At 52.0% G+C, this 21,327-nt stretch overlaps 1 protein-coding gene and 1 long non-coding RNA gene across 5 annotated transcripts in view; one reads left to right on the forward strand and one right to left on the reverse strand.

The window, feature by feature from the left end:
- Positions 1–2,331, reverse strand: part of LOC146825649 (uncharacterized) — a 208,450-nt gene extending 206,119 nt beyond the window's left edge. For all 3 annotated transcript variants that reach the window (XR_014961897.1, XR_014961895.1, XR_014961896.1), the window contains exon 1: positions 2,055–2,331. This is a non-coding gene — a long non-coding RNA (uncharacterized LOC146825649). The remainder of the gene's footprint in view (positions 1–2,054) is intronic.
- A 132-nt stretch (positions 2,332–2,463) lies between these two features.
- LOC146825650 (protein AF-10-like) overlaps positions 2,464–21,327 on the forward strand; it is a 1,293,306-nt gene continuing 1,274,442 nt past the window's right edge. For both annotated transcript variants that reach the window (XM_085607649.1, XM_085607650.1), the window contains exon 1: positions 2,464–4,465. In XM_085607649.1, coding sequence (XP_085463775.1) covers positions 2,551–4,465 — 1,915 coding nt within the window. In that variant the 5' untranslated portion in view covers positions 2,464–2,550. The remainder of the gene's footprint in view (positions 4,466–21,327) is intronic.

Genomic DNA, 21,327 nt, shown 5'->3' on the forward strand with positions numbered 1-21,327 from the left:
CCGACCAGCAAGTTACCCTGCAACCACGCCGAACCTCGTTGATACAGCCTTCCGGCTCCCGTGGGCCAACATCCCGAGGGCCGACCAGATCCCCAACACGCATGCCCGGCCGAGGGAGAGCGAAACCCCCCCAAACCAGACCGGGAGGCGCCGATCCTGTCACACCTCTGGTCTCTCCCCCGAGGGGGTTTCGATCGACCACCAGGCCCCCGGGGAGCAGGCGCCTCGGCCGCTGGGTGTCTGGAGTCCCTCCCGGACCCACCTGAACAGATCAAAGGGCCGAGCGACAGGAAACCCCGACACACCGCCCCCCAGGCACCAGACCCCTCTCCGCGAGGACTCCGGACTTCAAAGAGGAGGGGGAGTATAACAAGGGGTGCTGAAGGGACGAGGGCAGAGAAGACCTGGACTGACGAGAGCCTGCTGACCTGGTCGCGGCTCGATCGCTCCCCGAACCGAAGAACGCTACCCGAACTCTGAACCATCTGAGCCCTGCTGACGCTGTCGCGGCTCCCCGAACTCTGAACCATCTGAGCCCTGCTGACGCTGTCGCGGATCCCCGAACTCTGAACCATCTGAGCCCTGCTGACGCTGTCGCGGCTCCCCGAACTCTGAACCATCGGAGCCCTGCTGACGCTGTCGCGGCTCCCCGAACTCTGAACCATCTGAGCCCTGCTGACGCCGTTGCGGCTCCCCGAACTACGAACCTCCGGTGCCTGCTGAGTGACTCGCGGCCCGCTCGTCCAAGAGAAACGGCAGAGATTGCCGAGAGAAGCAACATCCCCTCAGCTCGAGGATTGAGAGCTGTGCGCCGAATACCTCGCAGAGACACTGATTCGAAGACTGTCCCGCTACCCCTTTTCCCTCATCACGAGATCGCTGCCGCTTGTGGCATTAATTCTGCACCTGCCTGCCGGATCATAAAGATCCCTGACAACTACCGATAAAAGCATATTGTCTTACAACGAATTACTGTGTGGTGTCCCTCTATCCGAAGAGAGAGTAAGCGCAGCGTGTGCGATCCTAGGTACGAGACCCTTCCAGGAAGGGCCTCCCTGCTCTTGCTCGGCCTAACTCTGGGAAAGGTGGGCCTCCGGGTGGTCGGGAACGCATTCCGTAGCCTGCCCGGGGAACGCCTTCCAACAACAACCATACGAGGAAAACCACGGGTCGCTTGAGGGTGAAAAGAAGACTTAAGACACAAAGCATGTGCATGGTTCTCTGATTCATGGCCTGCTAGAATACAGGATATTCAGGGATCTTCGGAAGTGGGGGGGGGGGGAGTACAGACTAAGGAACCGATAGGTGACCAACACATTCATGCACTCAAAGTAGGGAAATGTGTAGGCCTGGTGATCAGGTTAGGAGACATGTTAGGTTAGTTGCAAGGAATAATGGTGCGTCTAGTCTTGGCTAATGCTACTGACCCCCCAAATTTAGAAAGCTGAATGCATCAGACTACTCCCGATACGAAGCAAAGTTAGACGAAAGGTCATTATCTACAAATGTGGGCCTCTTTTTCCTTCGGTGTTCGGGCCTAATTTTGCTCTCAATGCGAACCCGTGCACGAGGTATGGCATCCCATCAACATAGTTGTCTCACATGTGCTAACTCTGAAAATCTAACATGTATGACATTTAAGCTTGCATAACTTGACAGCAAAGCATCACGTTTGTCTCTCAAAAGTAAAGAATCTAAAAATGTCGCAGTTATGACAGTGAAGCTTGCATCACTTGACTGTAAAGTAAAGCATGTTTGAGCGTTTTGCCTTCCGTTCCGCCCTCCTAGAAGCAGAGGACGGGATCACAATATTTTTTGTTTGCCATTCTAACTCCAGTACTAAAATATTTGTTTTACTGCTCTAATTCCAGTTCTATAATATTTGGGTAAATAGGCCAGGAGACCTTATTTTCTAACTCCATTCTTCGAGAATCAGGGGAAAGTTAAAAATGTCCCAAATATATTTTTTACTTGTTTAGTGTTTCTTGCGAGCGCCTATTAAAGCAAAACATTAGGAATTAGCAAAAATGCATTGATATTTACTATATACTTACAAATGACACGCACAAATTCTGGCTTTAGTCCCCCGTCTGTCCGCCACCGGAAAAACGGAGTAAATGGAGATAAAAGTGAGCCACGAATCAGATCAGTAAGTAAAGCGCGCAGAATCTCGGTTAATTTACATTGAAGCAATCTGCGCAATTTTACAGTCGATGCGCAGAATGTCGGTTAATTTAGAACAAGCAATCCTAGCTATCCAACAGTTGGTGGTCCTCAATGACGGCCATCTTTGATTCAGGCAGAAACGTCAATTTGCGTCGATGTTTCATTTGGTTGGAGTCAGCTGAGTCCTAAAACAAATGTTGCCTTACATTAAGATGGCTGAATCTCGCGAGGTAGTATGTGTTCTTTTGACACCAGGTACTGCTCAGAACGTCATACTGGCTAGTCATCTATAGAGAATGTGGTCGTTTCGTGGAGCCGCAAAGTGGTGAGACTAACTGCCACACGGCTCCGTGTTTATCTGATTGTACCTCATGTGGTTTTCAAATGGCGGACACACACAGTATAATAGTTAAGGAAGAAAACCCGTATGTTTTTGAGAGTGAAGAGGAGGGCTCCTTTGGTTTTTCGAAGCATGGAAATGTGGCAAAACTGGAAGGCGTTACTAGTAGTGCGAAGGTAGAGCCACGCGTTAGTTGTTTAGAGCAGCAAGGCCACAATGCCCACGTGATTGAGGAGGGTCCCAGCATTTGTTTGAAGCGCAACGTTTTACATCCTTGGTCAAGGGTTGAGAACTTTAATGCTTTACGGAAGGACGTGGGATTTTTGGGGGCTGAACTCGGCGCCTGTGCAAAAGAAGGGAGTGATGCCGGCATGCCTGTTATTCAGTATAAAGGTCCATGCGTTTCTGCCACAAAGGCGAATGATGAACTGGGTGATTTTGCTGTGAAGGAGGTGGGCTCAAATGGTCAAGTCATGGATGACGAGTCTATCGAAAAGCATAGCCACATTACTGCCTCTGTTAGGGAGGCAAAAGACGGAGAAAATGATTATGAAAGGAAGGCTGGCCTCAGTACCTGTTTGAAGAATGATGATTCTAGTATTTGTTTTGTGGTTGAGCCTGGCCAGAGGACCTATGATGGGGAGGGGAATGACCCCCGTGTTATTTGCGTCCTGGATGAGAGCCTTCGTGGTAATCAGATATCCAATGGTCGTGTGACGGATGGTCAATTTAATGTTTATGTTACAATCGAGGATGTTCACCGCGTGAGCACTGGTGAGGCAAGTATGGCAGCTGGTGCTATTGTGAAAGAAGAGGAAGGCGCTAGCGCGAAGAAGAATATGGAGGACTTGAATAAGGGCATTGTTCGTGCCAGAAAAGAAGATAAGAGCCATAGTGATTTTGTGCAGAATGCCGGTGGTTCCAGCTTATGTACAAAGAAAGAGATATGTGTACGACGTGAGATTGCTGCAGAAGCCTCTCTAAGACAACAGTTTTCTTCAGAAGATAGTGTGAGGGACCATGGTAACTCCGTGACAATTACGATCCAGGGTCCCAGCGTTACACGAAGTTCCTCCATGGCAGAGGAGATAAACCCTAGTGAAATACTTGTGGAAGAAACTGGCGTGAGAAATTGTATCCAGGAAGAGTCTGGTCTGAGCACCCTTTCCAACAAGGAAAACAATCAAAGAGTCTCTGCTAAAGATGAGGTCGATAATGCTTACTTTAAGCATGATAGCCGTACTGTTTATGTTGTGGTTGAGAATGGCTTTCGTGCCGGTACCAAGGAGGTGAAGGAGGGACTCAGTGCTTCAGTCATGGAACAGGAGGCTCCAAGCACTGATGGTGTGGATTTTGGCTGCAGTGTTTGTGCTATGAAAGATAATGACCATCGTACCTGTGCCACCTCTTTGGCAATTACAAGCCATAAGCCTAGTCTTACAGGCCATTTCTGTATGGGAGAGGATATCCATGCTGGTGCCTTACTGGTTAAAGAGACCAGCTTGAGAACGTCTGCGATGGAAGAGACATCACTGAGCCCAAATGGGATGGCAAATCTGAGAGCATGTCCTACAAAGGAAAGTATTTTGACAGAAAATAATGATGGCTCTACAGCTTCTGTAGTGAAACTAGTGGATGGTGTTACCAACTCAATGGAAGTTGGCAGCAGCTGTGATCCTGCTAAGTTGAACACCTATTGCACTGAAAATCTATTTGGCGAAGCTGAACCCAGAAGTGGAGTCACAGTGGATGAGGCATGTTATAGTCTCATGGGCAGCCATCAGTTAAGCAAGTCTAGTCCAGTAAAACGCTTTACTGTTGAGCGGAAGGTGTATATATCCGAAGAAGAGAACGATTCTTTGGGACGCTGCTGTATATGCAATGATGAACATAGCTGGCCCAATAATTTGCTGGTGTATTGTGATGGAGGACCTGGATGTAAAGTAGCTGTCCATCAAGGTGAGCGAGCAAGCCATAATGTTTTGAGCTTCTACTTTTTTATGTGTATCTGTTTTTTATTACATTGTTGCGAATTGTTACTTTCCAGCTATATATGCATTTTTAATTTGCTATCCCTAATATATTTTATATGATTTGAATGTTTTGGTCCATTTAGTTATGGCTTAGGATGATCCATGTGTATGCATCCATAATCTTCAAAACACCTTAAACTAGTCCTTCGTTAAACCACATCAGCTATCATAGGTGGCTTTATTTATTTAAAACACTGCATAGTATTCTAGCTACATTGGATCTAATGTGTGCTATACATTTGCAGTTAATGTTTCAGTGCCATTATGGCATACCTTTTGAAGCTAACCAATAATAAGGGTGTGTCTGTGCCATTCCACAATTAATTGTTCCATCTTGCAGGGGAACTGGTAAAACGGGGTCAGAGAAGCAATTTCCATCTGGATGCAGTGGATATTACAACAGCTCAACTACTGTGTTCCTGGGCGGTCCCCTTTTCACAGACAGCATGTCCTCATGACGGTGCTAAAAGCAGCTGAAGCGTTTTTGATATCTGTTAGGGCAGGTTCTCAACAACCTTTCTTGATGAGTTAGGACAGGTTCTCTACAGACGGGGCAGTCCTGCTCCTTTCCATCAGTCATTCTTTTCTGCCCATAAATTAGTCTAAACCTGACTCTTAGAAGTGTACAGCTCTGAATCATGCCCATGGTCCAGTCTTTCCCTCGGTGGTGGTGCTGAGAGATTAATTTGAAGTAAATAGGAGACCTGTTATTCTTTTTTAAGTCTAGCTTTTGAGACCGCTTTAGCAATCCTGCCAGACTATTGAATTTCCCAAAAATATCATAGATAACATTCGTACATAGCGAGCCTGTTCACCTGTCATGCATTTTCCTTCCACCCACCACACAATGAAGCATTGAGTCCGTCTACTTCAGCCTTTGGTTATCTTTATTTTGTGTAACATGATTTTGCTGGTACACATAAGTCAAAAAGTAGTTTGTTTCAGTCTCATGGCAGGCATGCGAGATAATCGTTACTTGAGTTTAGTATCTCCAAGAGAGTAGTGTCATACAGACTTGAAGTGTCAAACAAGTGTTTTTTTCGTATACTTTGATTTTCAACATCAGCACATGGTGTTTGATTCATGAGGCATAGTGGTTGATTTGTAATTGAGACTTTGTTAGACCTGACAGCCCTTTGGGTGGTCCCTCCTCATCATTAATTATTTTGTCTCACTTTTGCCTCAAACCCTGTTAGAATTTTTCCTTTTTGGGAACCACCAGACTTTTTAGTATTGATGCAGATTCAGGGAGCCATTTTATCTACCCCTGGAACTTCTGTCTGAGGGCCTGGAGCACAAAATGGTGGCCACCCATTGTCACCTGTGACATCACTGGAACCTACCAGCACCTTCCAGAACATTCCAGAACCCTGTGACAGTGTGAGGCAGGTTTAGAATGTTGGGAAGGCATCTCCAGGTTGGCAGTTGGAGTTGGCAGTTGGCACCTGACTGGTGAAGAGAGAGGAGCAGAAACCTGAAGGAGGAAGGAGTGAGGCAGCAGGGGTGGAAACTTGTGCCTGGAGTGGGGTCCATAAACCAACCCTTGATAATAGTCCCTACTGACTGAGCCCAGCCTGGAGCCCTGTGTGGGAGAAAGCAAGAGAAACCATCTTAAGGACCTGGACAGCAGGAACAGGCCTTAAAAGTAAAGAACAGCAAGTTCCTGACCTAGTTACTGGTAACTTCTTGAAGTCCGACGTCGAGAAGCCTGGAGACCTGGAGCCCGAGGTGGAGAAGCGGCACTGACTGGAAAGCAGACGTCGTACCCGGAGCCGCCAGAGGTCGAGAGTGGGCGCCGACGGAGGTCGTGGAGAGTACCAGAGGTCGAGGAGGAAGTCACCCGAGGTCGAGTGTGCGGCGTCGACGGGGGAGTGAAGTCCGCCCTCCGGAGTCGCCGGAGACCGAGGTGAAGCGTGCCGGAGGTCGGGAGTGGAGATCGCACTCCGGAGTCGCCGGAACCTGAAGAGAATCGTGCCGGAGGTCGGGAGTGGAGGTCGCACTCCGGAGTCGCCGGAACCTGAGGAAAGGAGCACCGGAGGTCGGGAGTGGAGATCGCACTCCGGAGCCGCCGGAAGTCGACATCGAGCCAAGGCCGCCCGACGTCATCGAACCGGAGCCGCCCGAAGTCGACATCGAGCCAAGACTGCCCGACGTCATCGAACCGAGGCCGCCGACATCGAACCGGAACCGCCTCCCGGCGTCGACAAGAACTGTCATCGAGCCGAGGCCACCGACATCGAACCGGAACCGCCTCACGGCGTCGACACGACTCCAGCGGCGTCGGAACTTCATAAAAAGGGCAGTAAGTGGAATAGAGGGCGCCTAAGGCCCTGTGGAGCCCCAAGAGACCATCCTAGAGGCTAGAGAGGTGCTGGAACCAGCTTGATAGTGCCAGGGGTGAGCTGAGACTAATACAGAGGGATTGTGTAGCGTGGGAGAGCCAGATCTCTAGATTCCCCCTTGATCTACCTCAGTTTAGGCCTCAGCCTTGTCCAAGCCAGGGAGTATACCCCTCAGGCCATCCAAATCTCTACAAGCTGGGATTGGGTCAAATCATCCCATAGTACCTCAGGAATGTGAACTGATTTTCAAGTGTCACTGTTGGCTTTTATTATTTATTGAGAGCACTGTATTTATTGTATTCATCCTATTTATTGCCTCACAGTATTTATTGCCTTACAGTATTTGTTTCACAGTATTTATTGTCGCACAGTATTTATTGTCTCGCAGTATTTATTGCCTCATAATATTTAATTGCCTTTTATGTAATGCACTTATATTTATGCCTTGATTATTTATGATCTACCTTATTTATTGAATCGTTGAAGTAATATTTATTTGACTTACCCTTCCACAGGAAAAGCCTTGTGTACTGTGATTGTATTATTATTTATTTAATCAGCAACTAAGAGAAAAGAAGATAAAGAGATATATTTTCAGTATAATTTTTAAGGTGTAGTCGTTTTTGGAACGGATGCACGCATGGTTATTGTGTGGGTATGACGTATGCTTAGCACGGTGCCTGATCCCTGACCACTCGAGCCAAGCTACCACAGTGTATGTCTGGGAGAACACCACCACCCTTCCGGTGTGGGAGTGTTTTTCTAACAGACTTAAAAAGAACACTTCCAGTATGCTTCCCAACAGCACCAGGTTATATTAAGCTCACGCAGCAATTATCTGATCCTTTTCATGCACTTAATCCATACTTATTACTAAGAATATATATCCTTCGTCTCAATCCCGCCATTTCTTTGAGGTCGCCCCAGTTCATAGAGGAGAAGGAAGCAGGAAGTGCTTAAAACTCCACCTAGCCCCTGGGTGCTATATGAACTAGCTTCTTCTTTACAACTTGCTCCTAATACCAATCGAATGGTGGCCAGTATCATAGGGATGGTGGGTGTGTCTTAATGACTTTGACCAGGACTCTGGAGTCTAAAGATCATGAAGATTACAGGTAAGTAACTGGGCATTTTATTCTCAGACTCGTATATGGTAACGTTTAGCTCAGCATATTTAATTTAAAGCTACCCACTGGATCTATGCTTAGGAAGTAGCAACTTCTATGGTACATTTACCCGGTGTTCCCTCCAAAATAGGATGCTCCAATAGAATATAAACCATACTAACTGTAGAACAAACCCATCTGTGCAGTCATTTTGTTTGCCTTTTGACTGTTTTGATCTGCCAAAGTTTAGAAATATATGCTCCGATATCTTGTGCATCATGCAGTGTTCAAGATAAATACAAACAGCATGTTTGACATCCAAACAATGTAAAAGCTTTTTCCCTCAAAGAGGAGAAGAAAAGAAAACAGGCAACAAAATCCTATTCCTCATGCATTTTGGATACTACTTTAAATAGAAAAGTAAGATTCGTTCTTAATACTACTTTGAACATGTTATGAAAGGGGGGATTGCATAAAATGTCACTAAGTTATTCAATCCTTGTAGCTGATTTAATTGCCATAAAAAGAGAGACCTTCATAGCTAAACATTTTATATCTACTGAAATTAGGTGTTCCAAAGGAACACCTGTGAACACCTTCAAGACCAAGGACACCTAAGGCCGAATGGTATAGAGGTAGAAAAACTCTTCATTAACCTTATGACTAGAGTCCTCCATCCCAAATCCTCCCCAAGGTTAACTGAATACTTTAATGGCATACCATTGAGCTCTTAATGTGGGCATTGGCAATTGTTTTTGACCCCATTCAGCAAAAGTTGAACAACAAAAGATATCTCGCAGGGAAAGAGAATCACACCTATGTTGAAACAATCCTCAGTGTTTTTGGAGTCTGATTTAAGAGTGTTTGGGCATCCTGATCCCTGAAAAATTGTGATGTGGAATCCTATTACCTTGAAGCCTTACCATCTCAACTTTCAAAGCGATAGAGAAAGCTTTGACAGAGGATGACACCCCTGTGGCAGCTTAAAGAGGGCAAGATGAGAATGTTTTTTTTCAGCATTTGAGGCCTGAAGGGAAGAATTATCACCTCCAGTGCTTCTTACTGAATTTTTAGGGGAACCAGAGGTATAAGAGGTATAGGTGAAAGTGTATAACCAGCATTGGCATAGCCAATAGGTCTCGCCTTTTGGGACTTTGTAAGTATTTAGCCATGTAGCACATTATCCTGGGTGCTAAAACATCTACTAATACTTCATGTGTCACTGGTGAATAGGGGAGCAGAGCCACCAATCAAGCCAGGCAGGGCTTTTACAGGCCACAAGAGTTAAGAAGCTGCAAGGGTCAGGTACTACACTATAGAAAGGGGGATGGAACATGCAGTGCACTTGTAATAGTAACAGACGTAATGTTGAAATGAGTGTGCCTGCCCACTTGTTACAAGAAGCGAACATGTTTTTTTTTTTTTTTTTTAAAACCTTTATTCTTTGAAGGCAGGGACACAGCTATTCAGCCGACAACCCGGAGCTACGGCAGCTTTAGAAACACAACACAAGCGAGCGTCCACATTTCACTGATAGGAGAATCAAAAGGTTCTGTTTTAAATAAACACAAACCCAAACCTAAACACAAGCAAGGCGATAAGTACTTAAAGCACAGAAAGGGTTCCCAACAGGGGGAGCGAGCCCCATTTTTCCATCAGACACAGGTCTATAGTAAGGGAAAGGAGGGGAAGGCAGAGACTCAAGAAGGCAAACACATACCAGCAAAGAATACAAAGCCGGAAAGAATGCTAAGGGGAGAGTTGCTCCTCAGGCGGGTCGGGGTCTGGGGGCAGGCATATGCCCCCTCTGTACTGGTTCCATTGCCCCCATACGGTGTGCCATTTCCGGGGGCGCCCTCGAGCACAATACACTGTCTTCTCCCTAAACATGCTCCAATCCATGTTTTCCATCCACGCTGTCAGTGTAGGAGGCCTAGTAGAGCCCCACAGGCGAGCGATGTCGCGCTTAGCTACCATATTCCCTAGGGTCACCCACTGTGTCTGTGCCGCGTCGTGGTCAGTAGGGCCCCAAACATTCAGGAGACAACACCGCGCCTCCGGCTGCAGGGCAATGCCCGTCACCTCCCCCATCACCTCGTGGATTCGCTTCCAGAACTCCATGATCGCACCGCATTCCCAAATGATATGTAGGAAGGTGCCCACCAAACCACAGCCTCTCTTACATAAGCCCTCCTCAGAGAAACCCATATGGACCAGCCTAGGCCCTGTCACGTAAACTCTATGGAGTATTTTAAGCTGCACCAGCCGCAGGCGCGCAGGGATCGCGACCTCTTTGGGAGAAGAAACTGCATACTGCCAATCCTCATCATCTAATTCGAGGCCATCCCTAGTCCATTGATCGCGCAACCCTAGAAGAAGATCTGCCCGAACATTAATTAGTTTCTTATAAATGAGAGAGATCGTACTCTCTGGCATATGGCCATCCAGGATCCGGTCCTCTAACGGAGAGGACTCAGGCACCGTCTCCCCCTCTACAAGGACTGACCGCAAGGCGTGACACACTTGAGCGTATCGGAAGAACTCAGTGCTCCCTAGCTCATATTCCTTCTGCAGCTCCTCGAATGACTTCACCCTACCCTTAACCAAAAGGTCCCCAACCCTGGATATACCGATCAGGTCCCATTTCTCAAACCCTTTTGTATGCCAAAGCTTTCCCAGGATATCGGAGTCAAACAACGGGGTGGCAAGGGTAAGCTTACCCTTCCAGCCCAGTGAATCTGTTGCCACCTTCCACACGTGCACGGCCACCCTGGTGGGCCCAATAAAGGTTAAGTCCAACGACTTCGAGTACAACGCTCTGTGGTAATTACCCCGCGCAGCAACCACCGGTCCATGGCGTAGCCGGGGCTCAGCGCCGGACCATAGATACCATGGTTAATCGCGCTCAACTGAGTGGCCCAATAATAACGCCGAATGTCTGGAAGCGCGATACCCCCGTCATACCACGGAAGCGTCAACTTAGCGATCGCTATGCGCGGTCTTCCCACAATAGCGCGCGCTGGAGGCTTTCGACCTCTCGGAAATAGCTGGCCGGGACCAATTCAAGGGTATTCTGCAAGGCATAGAGGAAACGGGGAAGAGACATCATTTTAAACAGGGTGGCGCGGCCAAGGAGGGAAAGCGGCAACCGCCGCCAGCCCGCCACGTCCCGCCGCAGACGTGCCAAGGGAGGGAGCAAGTTTTTCTCGTATCGTAAAGTGGGGTCAGTGGAAATATAGATCCCTAAATACAAAAAGCCCTGCCGGGCGATCTGGATCGAGCAGTTTCGCGGGACAGGCGGGACATCGCCACACAGGACATACAAGTATGACTTTCCCCAATTAATAACAAGACCAGAGTTCCTACCGAAAGAAGTCAAGACGTCACAAACCACTATGAGAGGTGAGGTATAACAGAATATCGTCGGCGTAAAGCGAAATACGGTCCTCGTGGTCAGGCGACCAACGAATCCCACGTATATCCGGGTGCCATCGTATCCACGCCGCCAGCGGTTCAAGAGCAAGGGCAAACAACAACGGCGACAGGGGACAGCCCTGCCGGGTGCCCCTCCCGAGCTCGAACGGTGCCGACGCCCGCCCGTTCACCACGACGCTAGCAAGGGGCCCCTCATAAAGCAGCCTCACCCAGCCTACAAAGCCAGGCCCGAAGCCGAACTTGGCTAACACAGCCCACAAGTATGCCCACTCCACCGTATCGAAAGCCATCGTGGCATCGAGGGCCGCCACAATGGCCGGCTCTCGCATCGTGCCCGTCCTGGCAATCACTCCATGAAGTCGTCTAAGATTCAGTGCAGTGTTACGGTGCGGGATAAAGCCCGACTGGTCCGGGTGGATCAAATCTCCAAGCACCCGGACCAGGCGGTTAGCAAGGATCTTGGCAAGGATTTTCGGCTCGGCGTTGAGAAGTGATATCGGCCGATAGGAACCACACTTATCCCGGGGCTTACCGTCTTTGTGTATTACCACAATCGTCGCCAGTCGTTGATCGAGCGGAAGAAACCCAACATGGCGCGCAGGTGAGGAGCCAACTTATCCGGACGAAGCTTATACAACTCGATCGGCAAACCATTTGGGCCCGAGGACTTACCCGAGCGCAACGCACGGATAGCACACGCCACTTCGTCAACAGTTATATCTCCATCGAGGTCATCCCTATCTATGGCAGAAAGGCAGGGCAGAGCAATATCACGCAGAAGGTCGCACGAGTCCTCAGTCGGCCTATCCGAAACCGAGGTGTACACCGTACGAAAATAGTCCGAGAAACACTGGACTATACCGTCGGGGTCAGTGACAACCTCTCCCCCATCCATCGACAACTCCGGCACCACTCGATTAACACGCTCTTTTTTTATCCAACCACGCCAACAGTTTCCCGGCCTTATCAGCGACATCGTACAATCGACCCTGCTGCTCCCTATTGAGGGTCTTGGCAGCGTTCGTCACCAAATCCCTGTATTCCAATTGCTTCAGGCTCAAATTATGCAGTGTGGCCGCCGCGACCTCCTCCTCCAAGGCCACGTCTAAAGCCGCAATCTCGTCCTCGACTTGTGTCACCTCGGCGTCTCTCCGCCGCTTGGCGGCCACCACCAAGGAAAGGGCCTCCCCTCTCAATACGGTCTTAAACGCTTCCCACAAGGACACCGCAGATTCAACTGAACCCTGATTATCATGGAAATAGTGATCAACTGCCTTCAGCAACGCACTGCGCAGCTTGGGGTCACGAAAGTACCAGGGGTTAATGGGAGCCACCCTGCCCCCCACTACCCGGCCAATATCCAGACGGGCCCACACCGGCGAGTGATCGGATATACCCCGTGCCATGTGCCTAGCCTCAGATACCAGTGAGGCGTGCGCAGCCAGAGTGAGCAAGTAATCAATCCGAGAGAGACTACCGTGGGCCCCGGAGTGAAAGGTATATTGTCTCTGAGTGGGGTGCCGTAGCCTCCAACAGTCTACCAGGCCAAAAGTATCTATAAAGTCGGGAAGCCACTTCTGAGCCCCCCCGGTGTCCCTGGGCGGGTACCTATCGAGCAATCCAGATCCAACCGCATTGAAGTCTCCTCCCACCACCAGCATCCCTTCAGGGAGTTCCAACAAGGCCTTGCCCAGATCAGCAAACGTGGAGGCCTGCAGGGCAGGAGGGACATAAACAGAAACCAATACCAGCGTTCTGCCCTCCCACCTCCCCGCCACAGCCACAAAGCGCCCCCTATCACCAGCAATGGTGGAGTCAACCTCAAATGGCAGGGAAGCTCTAACAAGTATGCCCGCACCCCTGGAGCCCGAGGAGAACCCCGAGTGAGCAATGAATTTATAACCCTTTCTATTAAGTGCATAACACGTATTCCCTATAAGGTGGGTCTCCTGCAAGAGGACCACATCTGGCGAGGTCCGTTTCAAGAATTGTAGGACTATCCCCCGTTTAATATGATCCCCTAAGCCATTAACATTCCAGCTAATTATGTTTAAGCCCCTACCCCCTATCCCCAAACACAAAGAGACCTCCACCCCCCCCCCGGAGAACCACAATCGGACAATACTGACAACAATTACTACGCCTTGCAAGAAAAAAACCCCCAACAACAACCCCAACATCCCAAATTCCCCCCCTCCCTGCACCCCTGCGTCAGCTTGCAAAGCCCCCCCAACTTGCAGTGTGCCTGTCGCCCTATCAAAAAACAAATCTACAAAAAGTACCCCAAGGGAGGAAAGAGCTCCTATCTTCCCCCCGCCGCCCTCCCATTGCTGCAGTAGGGTGCTAGTCACTGTCCGGGGCTGAGTCAAAACAGACCGACACCGGAGGTATCACTCCTGTCCATCCCGGTCGCCTTCCGCTCCAACCACTCGGTCTCCGCCGGGCTGGCGCCGAGGGAGCGCATCCAACCAGTCCCCTGCCATGTCCGGCGATTCGAAGAAGAAAGTCCGATCCTCATACACCACACGTAGCCTGGCGGGGAAAAGCATGGCATATTTCAGGTCCATCTCCCTAAGCCGCCTCTTCACCCCCAGGAAACTCTGCCTTTGCTTCTGCACCATCTGGGTGAAGTCAGGATAAAAGCTCACAGAGGCATTCTGAAAAGGCACCGGGCCTGTCACCCTCGATGCTTGCAGGATAGTGTCTCGGTCTCGAAAATTAAAGATCCGGGCGACAATCGGTCGCGGGGGGGCTCCCATCTTAGGCCTTCCGCCAGGCACTCGGTGAGCCCGCTCAACCGCAAAAAACCTGCCGAGGCCCTTAGGCGCAAGATGGTTCACCACCAAGTCCTCGACGAGTAAATCCACGGAGAGCTCCTCCGAAGTTTCCGGGACCCCAATAAGGCGCACATTGTTGCGCCGGGCCCGACCTTCAAAGTCTTCGAGCCGGCGGGCGGAGAGGTCATTCGCGGTCCGTAACTTGCGAACCTCAGCCTGGAGTTCCGAGACATCATCCGCGAGGCCAGTGGTCTTGAGATCCAGGGACTTGACCCGCTCATTGGTTTTGCCCAGGTCCGCGCGAATCAAGTTGACATCAACCAAAATCATGTCCACCTTGTGCGCCAGGGTCTCGAACTGTCGCCCAATCGATGATTGCATCCCATCAATCGCCCCCTTGATATCCTGCAATGATAACTCCGAGGCTGGGGATGGATCGGCCTTCTGTGCTTCCAGCGACTGTCCCGATCCACCAGGCGATCCCTTCTGCTGGGCATAGCGATCCATATTGTTGGATTGGGTATAGCCTCCCCGCCTGGTAGCCTTAGACTTCGGCTTGTCTACCTCCGATTTGGTCGACATCTCGAACAGCAGGGTGGTCAGTTACAAAAAGACGTCCCTCGCTCAGCCAGAGGAAACAGGGTCAACCAGAACTTCAACAGCCAGCCAGGGTCGAGTGCAGGTCTTCCAGATATCAGGGGATCGGCATGAAGCACTCCCAGGCCAGAGCAAGCAAAGGGCGAGAAAGCGAAAGTGAAAGTGCAGCGGCACCCGTCCGCCCGTTCACACCTCCCAAGGCCGCTGTTGTTCAATTAGTGGCCGGGCATCCTGCCAACGCGAGCCCCTGGCACCCGTCGGAGGTAGGCCGCAATCTTCCGCCATGCAAAACTTCGGTTCCCGGTGGGCGATCTTAGCCCGGATAACGTCAATCGCCCCAGCTGTGACTCATCTGCAGGATTCCGTGCATGAAAAACAGGATTTAGGACAGGATAATTGCAGGAGGGCGCGAGGGTCGCGGGAGCTCAAGGCTCACGCGGCCATCTTGGTCAAGCGCTAGGCTCCTCCTCCGCGAACATTAATTGCAGAAATGCGCACATACAAGCACACCCAGACACCTAAAGAAGACCCACTTTGGCTTCCTGCAGTGGGGTGAAGCATAGTTCATGCACAAAGGGGTTACAGACTGGGGGCACCAGCTTCTGGTCAATGTGACCTCACAGGCCCGACCAGCTCCTCCGATCCAGCTCAGCCTCTTGACAGACGAGGGCGAGGAGATTCCTCGAACCGGATGTTCAATAAAAAAAGCAGGAGGAACTTAAAGCAAACTAGGGACAAAATGAAAGCAAAAACGGTAGTCTACCATGCTAATCACTGAATAAACAAGCAGAAAGGTACTACTGGCTCGTTGACAGGAAGAACTAGGACAACAGCCTGTGAGAGGGCACATCCGGATATTAATCCATACAAGAATGCGTTTGCAGTTTAATTTCAGCTTCCTACTTGTTACAACATAAAACGTTTTAAACCAGCGTCAATACAAATCCCTCATTTTAAGCACGGAGGCAGTAAATGTATTCAAGACTACCCCAAGATTACTTTGCAACATCGAAGACACTTTTGTCCATACCTGGCCTTTGATAAAGTATTCTGGGAGTTGCAATCTTCTTTTTTTTTTTTTTTTTTTTTTTTTTTTTGAAACCGTTTATTGCAATCTCAAATAGTTACAAGTATGGGCCTACAACCGTCTGGCCGGCCGCTAGAGTGGCAGAAGCATATGACATACATACAGAAAAATCTCTTGGCGGTGCAAAAAGGGTAAATCAGGAGATATCAGTAGTGCAGGCCACATAACTCCAAACCCACAATACGGTTTCCTTTTGTCGAAACACAACAACACAAAAACAACCACACCCGCAAGGCAACCCGCAATCCCAAGTGACAGCACGCGCTCCTTAAGTGGGGGACCCCAACCAATCGCCAAACTCTGAAGAGGGGAATGAGAACAGATCAGGGACTGGGGAACCACGTGCCCATGGCTGGGGGAGGGGGTCGGCTAGGGGGACGGAGCTGGTGAGGCAGCCGGCAGCAGCGGCGGCTCGCAAATACCCCCGCGATAGGCGTTCCAGGGGCCCCAGATTTTCACCCACGCCCCAGGCTTACCCCTCGCAACATACACCACCTTTTCACGAAACATACACCAATCCATGTGTTCTTTCCAGGCCGACACCGCCGGAGGCCTCTGGGATCCCCACAATTGAGCAATGTCACGCTTAGCTATCATGTATCCCAGAGTCACCCACCGCGTCTGCGGAACCGAGTAGTCAGTTGGCTCCCACACATTCAGCAAGCATCTCCTCGCTTCAGGCAACAGCACGACACGCGTAACCACTCGCAGGACCTCGTGCACACCACGCCAGAATCGCTCCACCTTTGGGCATTCCCACAGAATATGCAAGAAAGTTGCCAAAGCACCACAGCCACGCTTACACAGTCCATCCTCAGCAGAGCCCATACGTAGAAGCCTTGGCCCCGTCACGTAAACCCGGTGGAGGATCTTAAGCTGGACGAAGCGAAGGCGAGCCGGGATGGCCACCTCCTTCGGAGAGGCCACCGCGGACATCCAGTCCTCGTCGTCCAACTCCAGCCCATCGGCAACCCAGGCCTCGCGGAGGCCAGTGAGCAGGCCCGATCGGTCGTTGATCAGTTTTTTATATATAAGGGAGATCGTGCTGTCTGGGACATGGCCATCCAGCACTCTGTCCTCCAGGGGGGAAGACTCCGGAATGGACGCGACATCCGGGAAGACGGAGCCCAGCGCGTGGCGGACTTGTAAGTACCGGAAGTACTCACTGCCTTGCAACTGAAACTCCGTCTGCAGCGTCTCGAAAGTTTTGAATCCCCCCCTCGTCCAGAGATCTCCCACTGTGCTGATGCCGATCGTGTCCCACTTCTCGAAGCCCTTCGAGGTCCACAGGGAGCCCAACCTCGCCGACGCATATAGCGGTGACGCCCGGGTCAAACGGTCCTTCCACCCCATAGCTGCGTTAGCCGCGTGCCATACACGCACCATGACACGCGTCGGTCCCGTCAGGCGAGGGTCCGGCGCGCCAGAGTAGAGCGCTCGATTGTAGTCGCCACCGGGCAGGAGCATCTTGTCCATTTCAAATGCCGGGTTCAGGGCGGGCCCGTAAAGGCCATGATTAATCGCAGCTAGTTGGGAGGCCCAGTAATACCGTTTAATATCCGGGAGGGCAACCCCCCCATCGTACCACGGGAGCGTCAATTTAGCCAAGGCAATACGTGGCCTCCCGTCCCAGAACAGGCGACGCTGCAAACGCTCCACCTCTCGGAAGTAGCGCGCCGGAACCAAATCCATAGTGTTCTGGAGAGCGTACAGAAAGCGCGGCAACGACATCATCTTAAACAAGGCCGCTCGGCCGAGCGGCGAAAGCGGCAGACGCCGCCAACGCACCACGTCCTCCTTCAAGCGCTGGAGGGGGGGCAGCAAATTCCGCTCGTAGCGGGCCTCCGGGTCCAGAGTAATATATATACCCAGGTACCGAAACCCCTGGGAGGCAATCTGGATCGGACAGTCCCGTGGTAGGACCGGAGCCTCCCCGGCAAGCACATATACACAGGATTTCGCCCAGTTGATGACGAGGCCTGAGTTGCGACCGAATGAGCGCAAAACATCAACTAGGACGATCAGTGATTTACGCGGGGAGGCGAGATATAGAAGGATATCATCAGCGTAGAGGGACACACGGTCCTCATGCTCGGGGGTCCAGCGGAGACCACGGATGGAAGGGTGCCACCGCAGCCACTCCGCCAGGGGCTCCAGGGCCAGTGCAAACAGGAGAGGCGACAGGGGGCAACCCTGTCGCGTGCCCCGTCCCAGTGCGAATGGGGCCGAAACTCGTCCATTCACCACCACCTGCGCCAATGGGCCGGAATACAACAACTTGACCCAGCTGATGAAGCCTGGTCCAAAGCCAAACTTCGCCAGCATCGCCCAAATGTATGGCCACTCAAGCGTATCAAACGCCATGGTGGCGTCCAAGGACGCCAAGATGGCCGGTTCCCGCACGAACGGGACACGCGCGAGCACCCCGTGCAAGCGTCGCAGATTAAGGGCCGTGTTACGATGGGGTATGAAGCCGGACTGGTCTTGGTGGACCAAGTCGCCCACCACGCCGACCAGCCGGTTGGCCAGCACCTTGGCGAGGATTTTGGGCTCCGCGTTCAAGAGCGAGATAGGCCTATAGGATGTGACCCGCTCACGGGGTCTCCCCCCCTTGTGGATCACCACGATCGTGGCCAGATGCTGGTCCGGCGGAAGGGAACCCCGCGAGCGGGCCGCCAGGAACATCGCGCGCAGGTGGGGCGCCAGCACATCCGGTCGCAGCTTGTACAGCTCGATAGGAATGCCATTGGGGCCCATGGCCTTGCCAGATGCGACCGAGCGGATAGCAAGGGCAATTTCGTCCGAGGTGGGAGGAGCGTCCAGCGAATCCCTGTCCTCCACCGAAAGGGAGGGCAGCGCGATGTCCCGAAGCAGGGCATGGGAATCCTCCTCCGAGCAGGGAGAAACCGGGGAATACACCTCGCGGAAATAATCCGCGAAGCAGGAGACAATGGCGTCCGGCTCGGTGACACATACACCATCCATCCTCTCGATCAACGGAACCACACGACTCGCTCTCTCCTTTTTATCCAACCACGCTATCAATTTACCAGCCTTATCACCCACATCATACAGTCGCCCCTGCTGCTCTCTACTGAGGCCCCTGGCCGCCTCCGTGACGAGGGCCCTATAGGCCGCCTGCTTGAGGTGTAGAACATGCAATGTGGCATCCGTCACCCCGCTCCCCAGGTCACCCTCTAGTTCAGTAATTTCGGCCTCCACCCGGGTTACCTCCTCCCGCTCGCGCCTCCGGGCATGGGAGATAAAGGAGAGGGCCTCCCCCCTGAGAACTACCTTAAAAGCCTCCCAAAGGGAGATAGCCGAAGGGACAGACCCCACATTCTCCTCAAAGTACCGCTGCAAGGATTTGATCAATTCGGCTCGAATAGTGGGGTCGCGCAGGTACCAGGCATTGATTGGGGCTACCCTGCCCTCCCCCCTCGGGAAGACATCAAAGTGCAGCAGTAGTGGGGAGTGATCTGAAATACCCCGCGCCAAATGGCGCACCTCTCCCACTCTCCCAGCATAGGCCGCAGGAACAAGGATATAATCAAGCCGCGAGAGGCTACCATGGGCACCCGAGTGGAAGGTGTATTGCAGCTGCGCGGGATGCTTTAGTCGCCAGCAATCCACCAATCCTAGTGTATCTAAAAGGCCGGACAGCCACGCCTGTGCCCGGGGGAGGTCCCTGGGGGGATGACGATCCATAGACCCAGAAGCCACCGCATTGAAGTCCCCCCCCAACTACCAGAAGCCCACCCGGGAGGTCAAGGAGGAGGCGCCCCAGGTCCGCAAACGTGGTAGATTGCAACCCCGGCGGAACGTACACTGATACAAAAACGACCACTCTGCCCTCCATACTACCCACCAAGACAGTGTAACGTCCCCTCTCATCATGGCGCACCTCATCAATCTCCAATGGGGGCGAGTTCTTAATCATGATGCCCACCCCCCGCGAGCCCGAGGTGAAGCCCGAATGGGCCACCAAGCGATAGCCTCTCCGATTCATGGCATGAAAGGAATTACCTATAAGGTGTGTCTCCTGCAGGAAGATCACATCTGGTGAAATTCGTTTCAGATACTGCAGGACCACACCACGCTTAATCCTATCCCCCAGTCCGTTAACGTTCCATGATAACACAGTCAGATCCCTACCCCCCATCATACATGGAAGCCATCAATCGTCCCCCAAAGAGCATCTCAAAAACAACAATACAGTAAAGGGTTCGCCTTGCGGTGCAAACAAACAACACTCCACCCCCACCCACCCATCCCAACAGAACTCCCCCCTCCCTGCACCCCTGCATGAGCCCAGACAGCCCCCCCAAAGTGCAGTGTGCCTGTCGCCCCATAGATGAAAAACTAACTAGTCCCCCAGAGGAGGAGGGAAAGCCCCCAATGGACCCCGTACGACCTCCATAGGAGGGGAACATACACGATCAGTGAATGGTAACCAAAATGTTGTCCAGAGCAAGGCCTACTATTCACCCCTCAGTTCTTATCCGGCGAGCCCTCCCCGCCAACCGCAAGCCCCGATCCCCCCGGCCCCGATCCCCAGGCAGAGTATCCAACCAGTCCCCAGCCGCCTCGGGACGGTCAAAAAAGTGCGTGCGACCATCCACCTCCACCCTCAGCTTAGCTGGAAAAAGCATTGAGTACTTAAGGTTCAGGTCCCGTAGGCGACGTTTAACTCCGAGAAAACTCAGTCTCTGCTTTTGGACCGTCGGAGTAAAGTCAGGGTAGAAATTCACGTCCATATTATCGAGCTTGACCGGTCCCTGTAGCCTGGAAGTCTGCAGGATAGCGTCTCTGTCCCGAAAGTTAAAAATCCGGGCAATGAGAGGCCGCGGCGGGGCTCCGACCTTAGGTCTTCCTCCGGGGACCCTGTGAGCCCGTTCCACCGCAAAAAGTTTACTCAGCCCCCGGGGCTGGAGATGGGTGAGGATCAGGTCTTCCACAAACAAATCCGCCGCCTCCTCCTCCCGTCCCTCCGGCACCCCGACAATACGAACGTTGTTCCTCCGGGCCCGACCCTCGGCGTCCTCCAATCGACGGTCCATCATGGCGCTCGCCTGGCCAAGCCGGTTCACCTCCTTTTGAAGGGCCGCCACGTCTGTAGTGAGACTCGAGGTGGTGTGGGCCAGGGAATCGACCCGGTCATTTGTTTTAGACAAGTCGGCTCTCACCAGGCCCACATCCACCAGGGCCGAGTCTATCTTCTGCGCAAGAGTATCAAAGCGCTGGTCCACCGAGGCCTTCATCTCGGCAATGGCGCCCATGACGTCCCGGAGGGTCAGATCCGCGGGCTGAGCAGACGCCTCAGCCGGGCCCGCGGGGGATGTACGCTGTGCCTCTGGGGATCCCTTCTGGAGGGTGTAGCGGTCCATACTGTTTGACTGATGTGCCGGGCCGCGGCGGGTCGATTTCACCTTTGCCCGGTCGCC

The sequence above is a fragment of the Triturus cristatus genome, chromosome 5_2 (genome assembly GCF_964204655.1).
Source record: "Triturus cristatus chromosome 5_2, aTriCri1.1, whole genome shotgun sequence".
NCBI classification, from domain to species: Eukaryota; Metazoa; Chordata; class Amphibia; order Caudata; family Salamandridae; genus Triturus; species Triturus cristatus.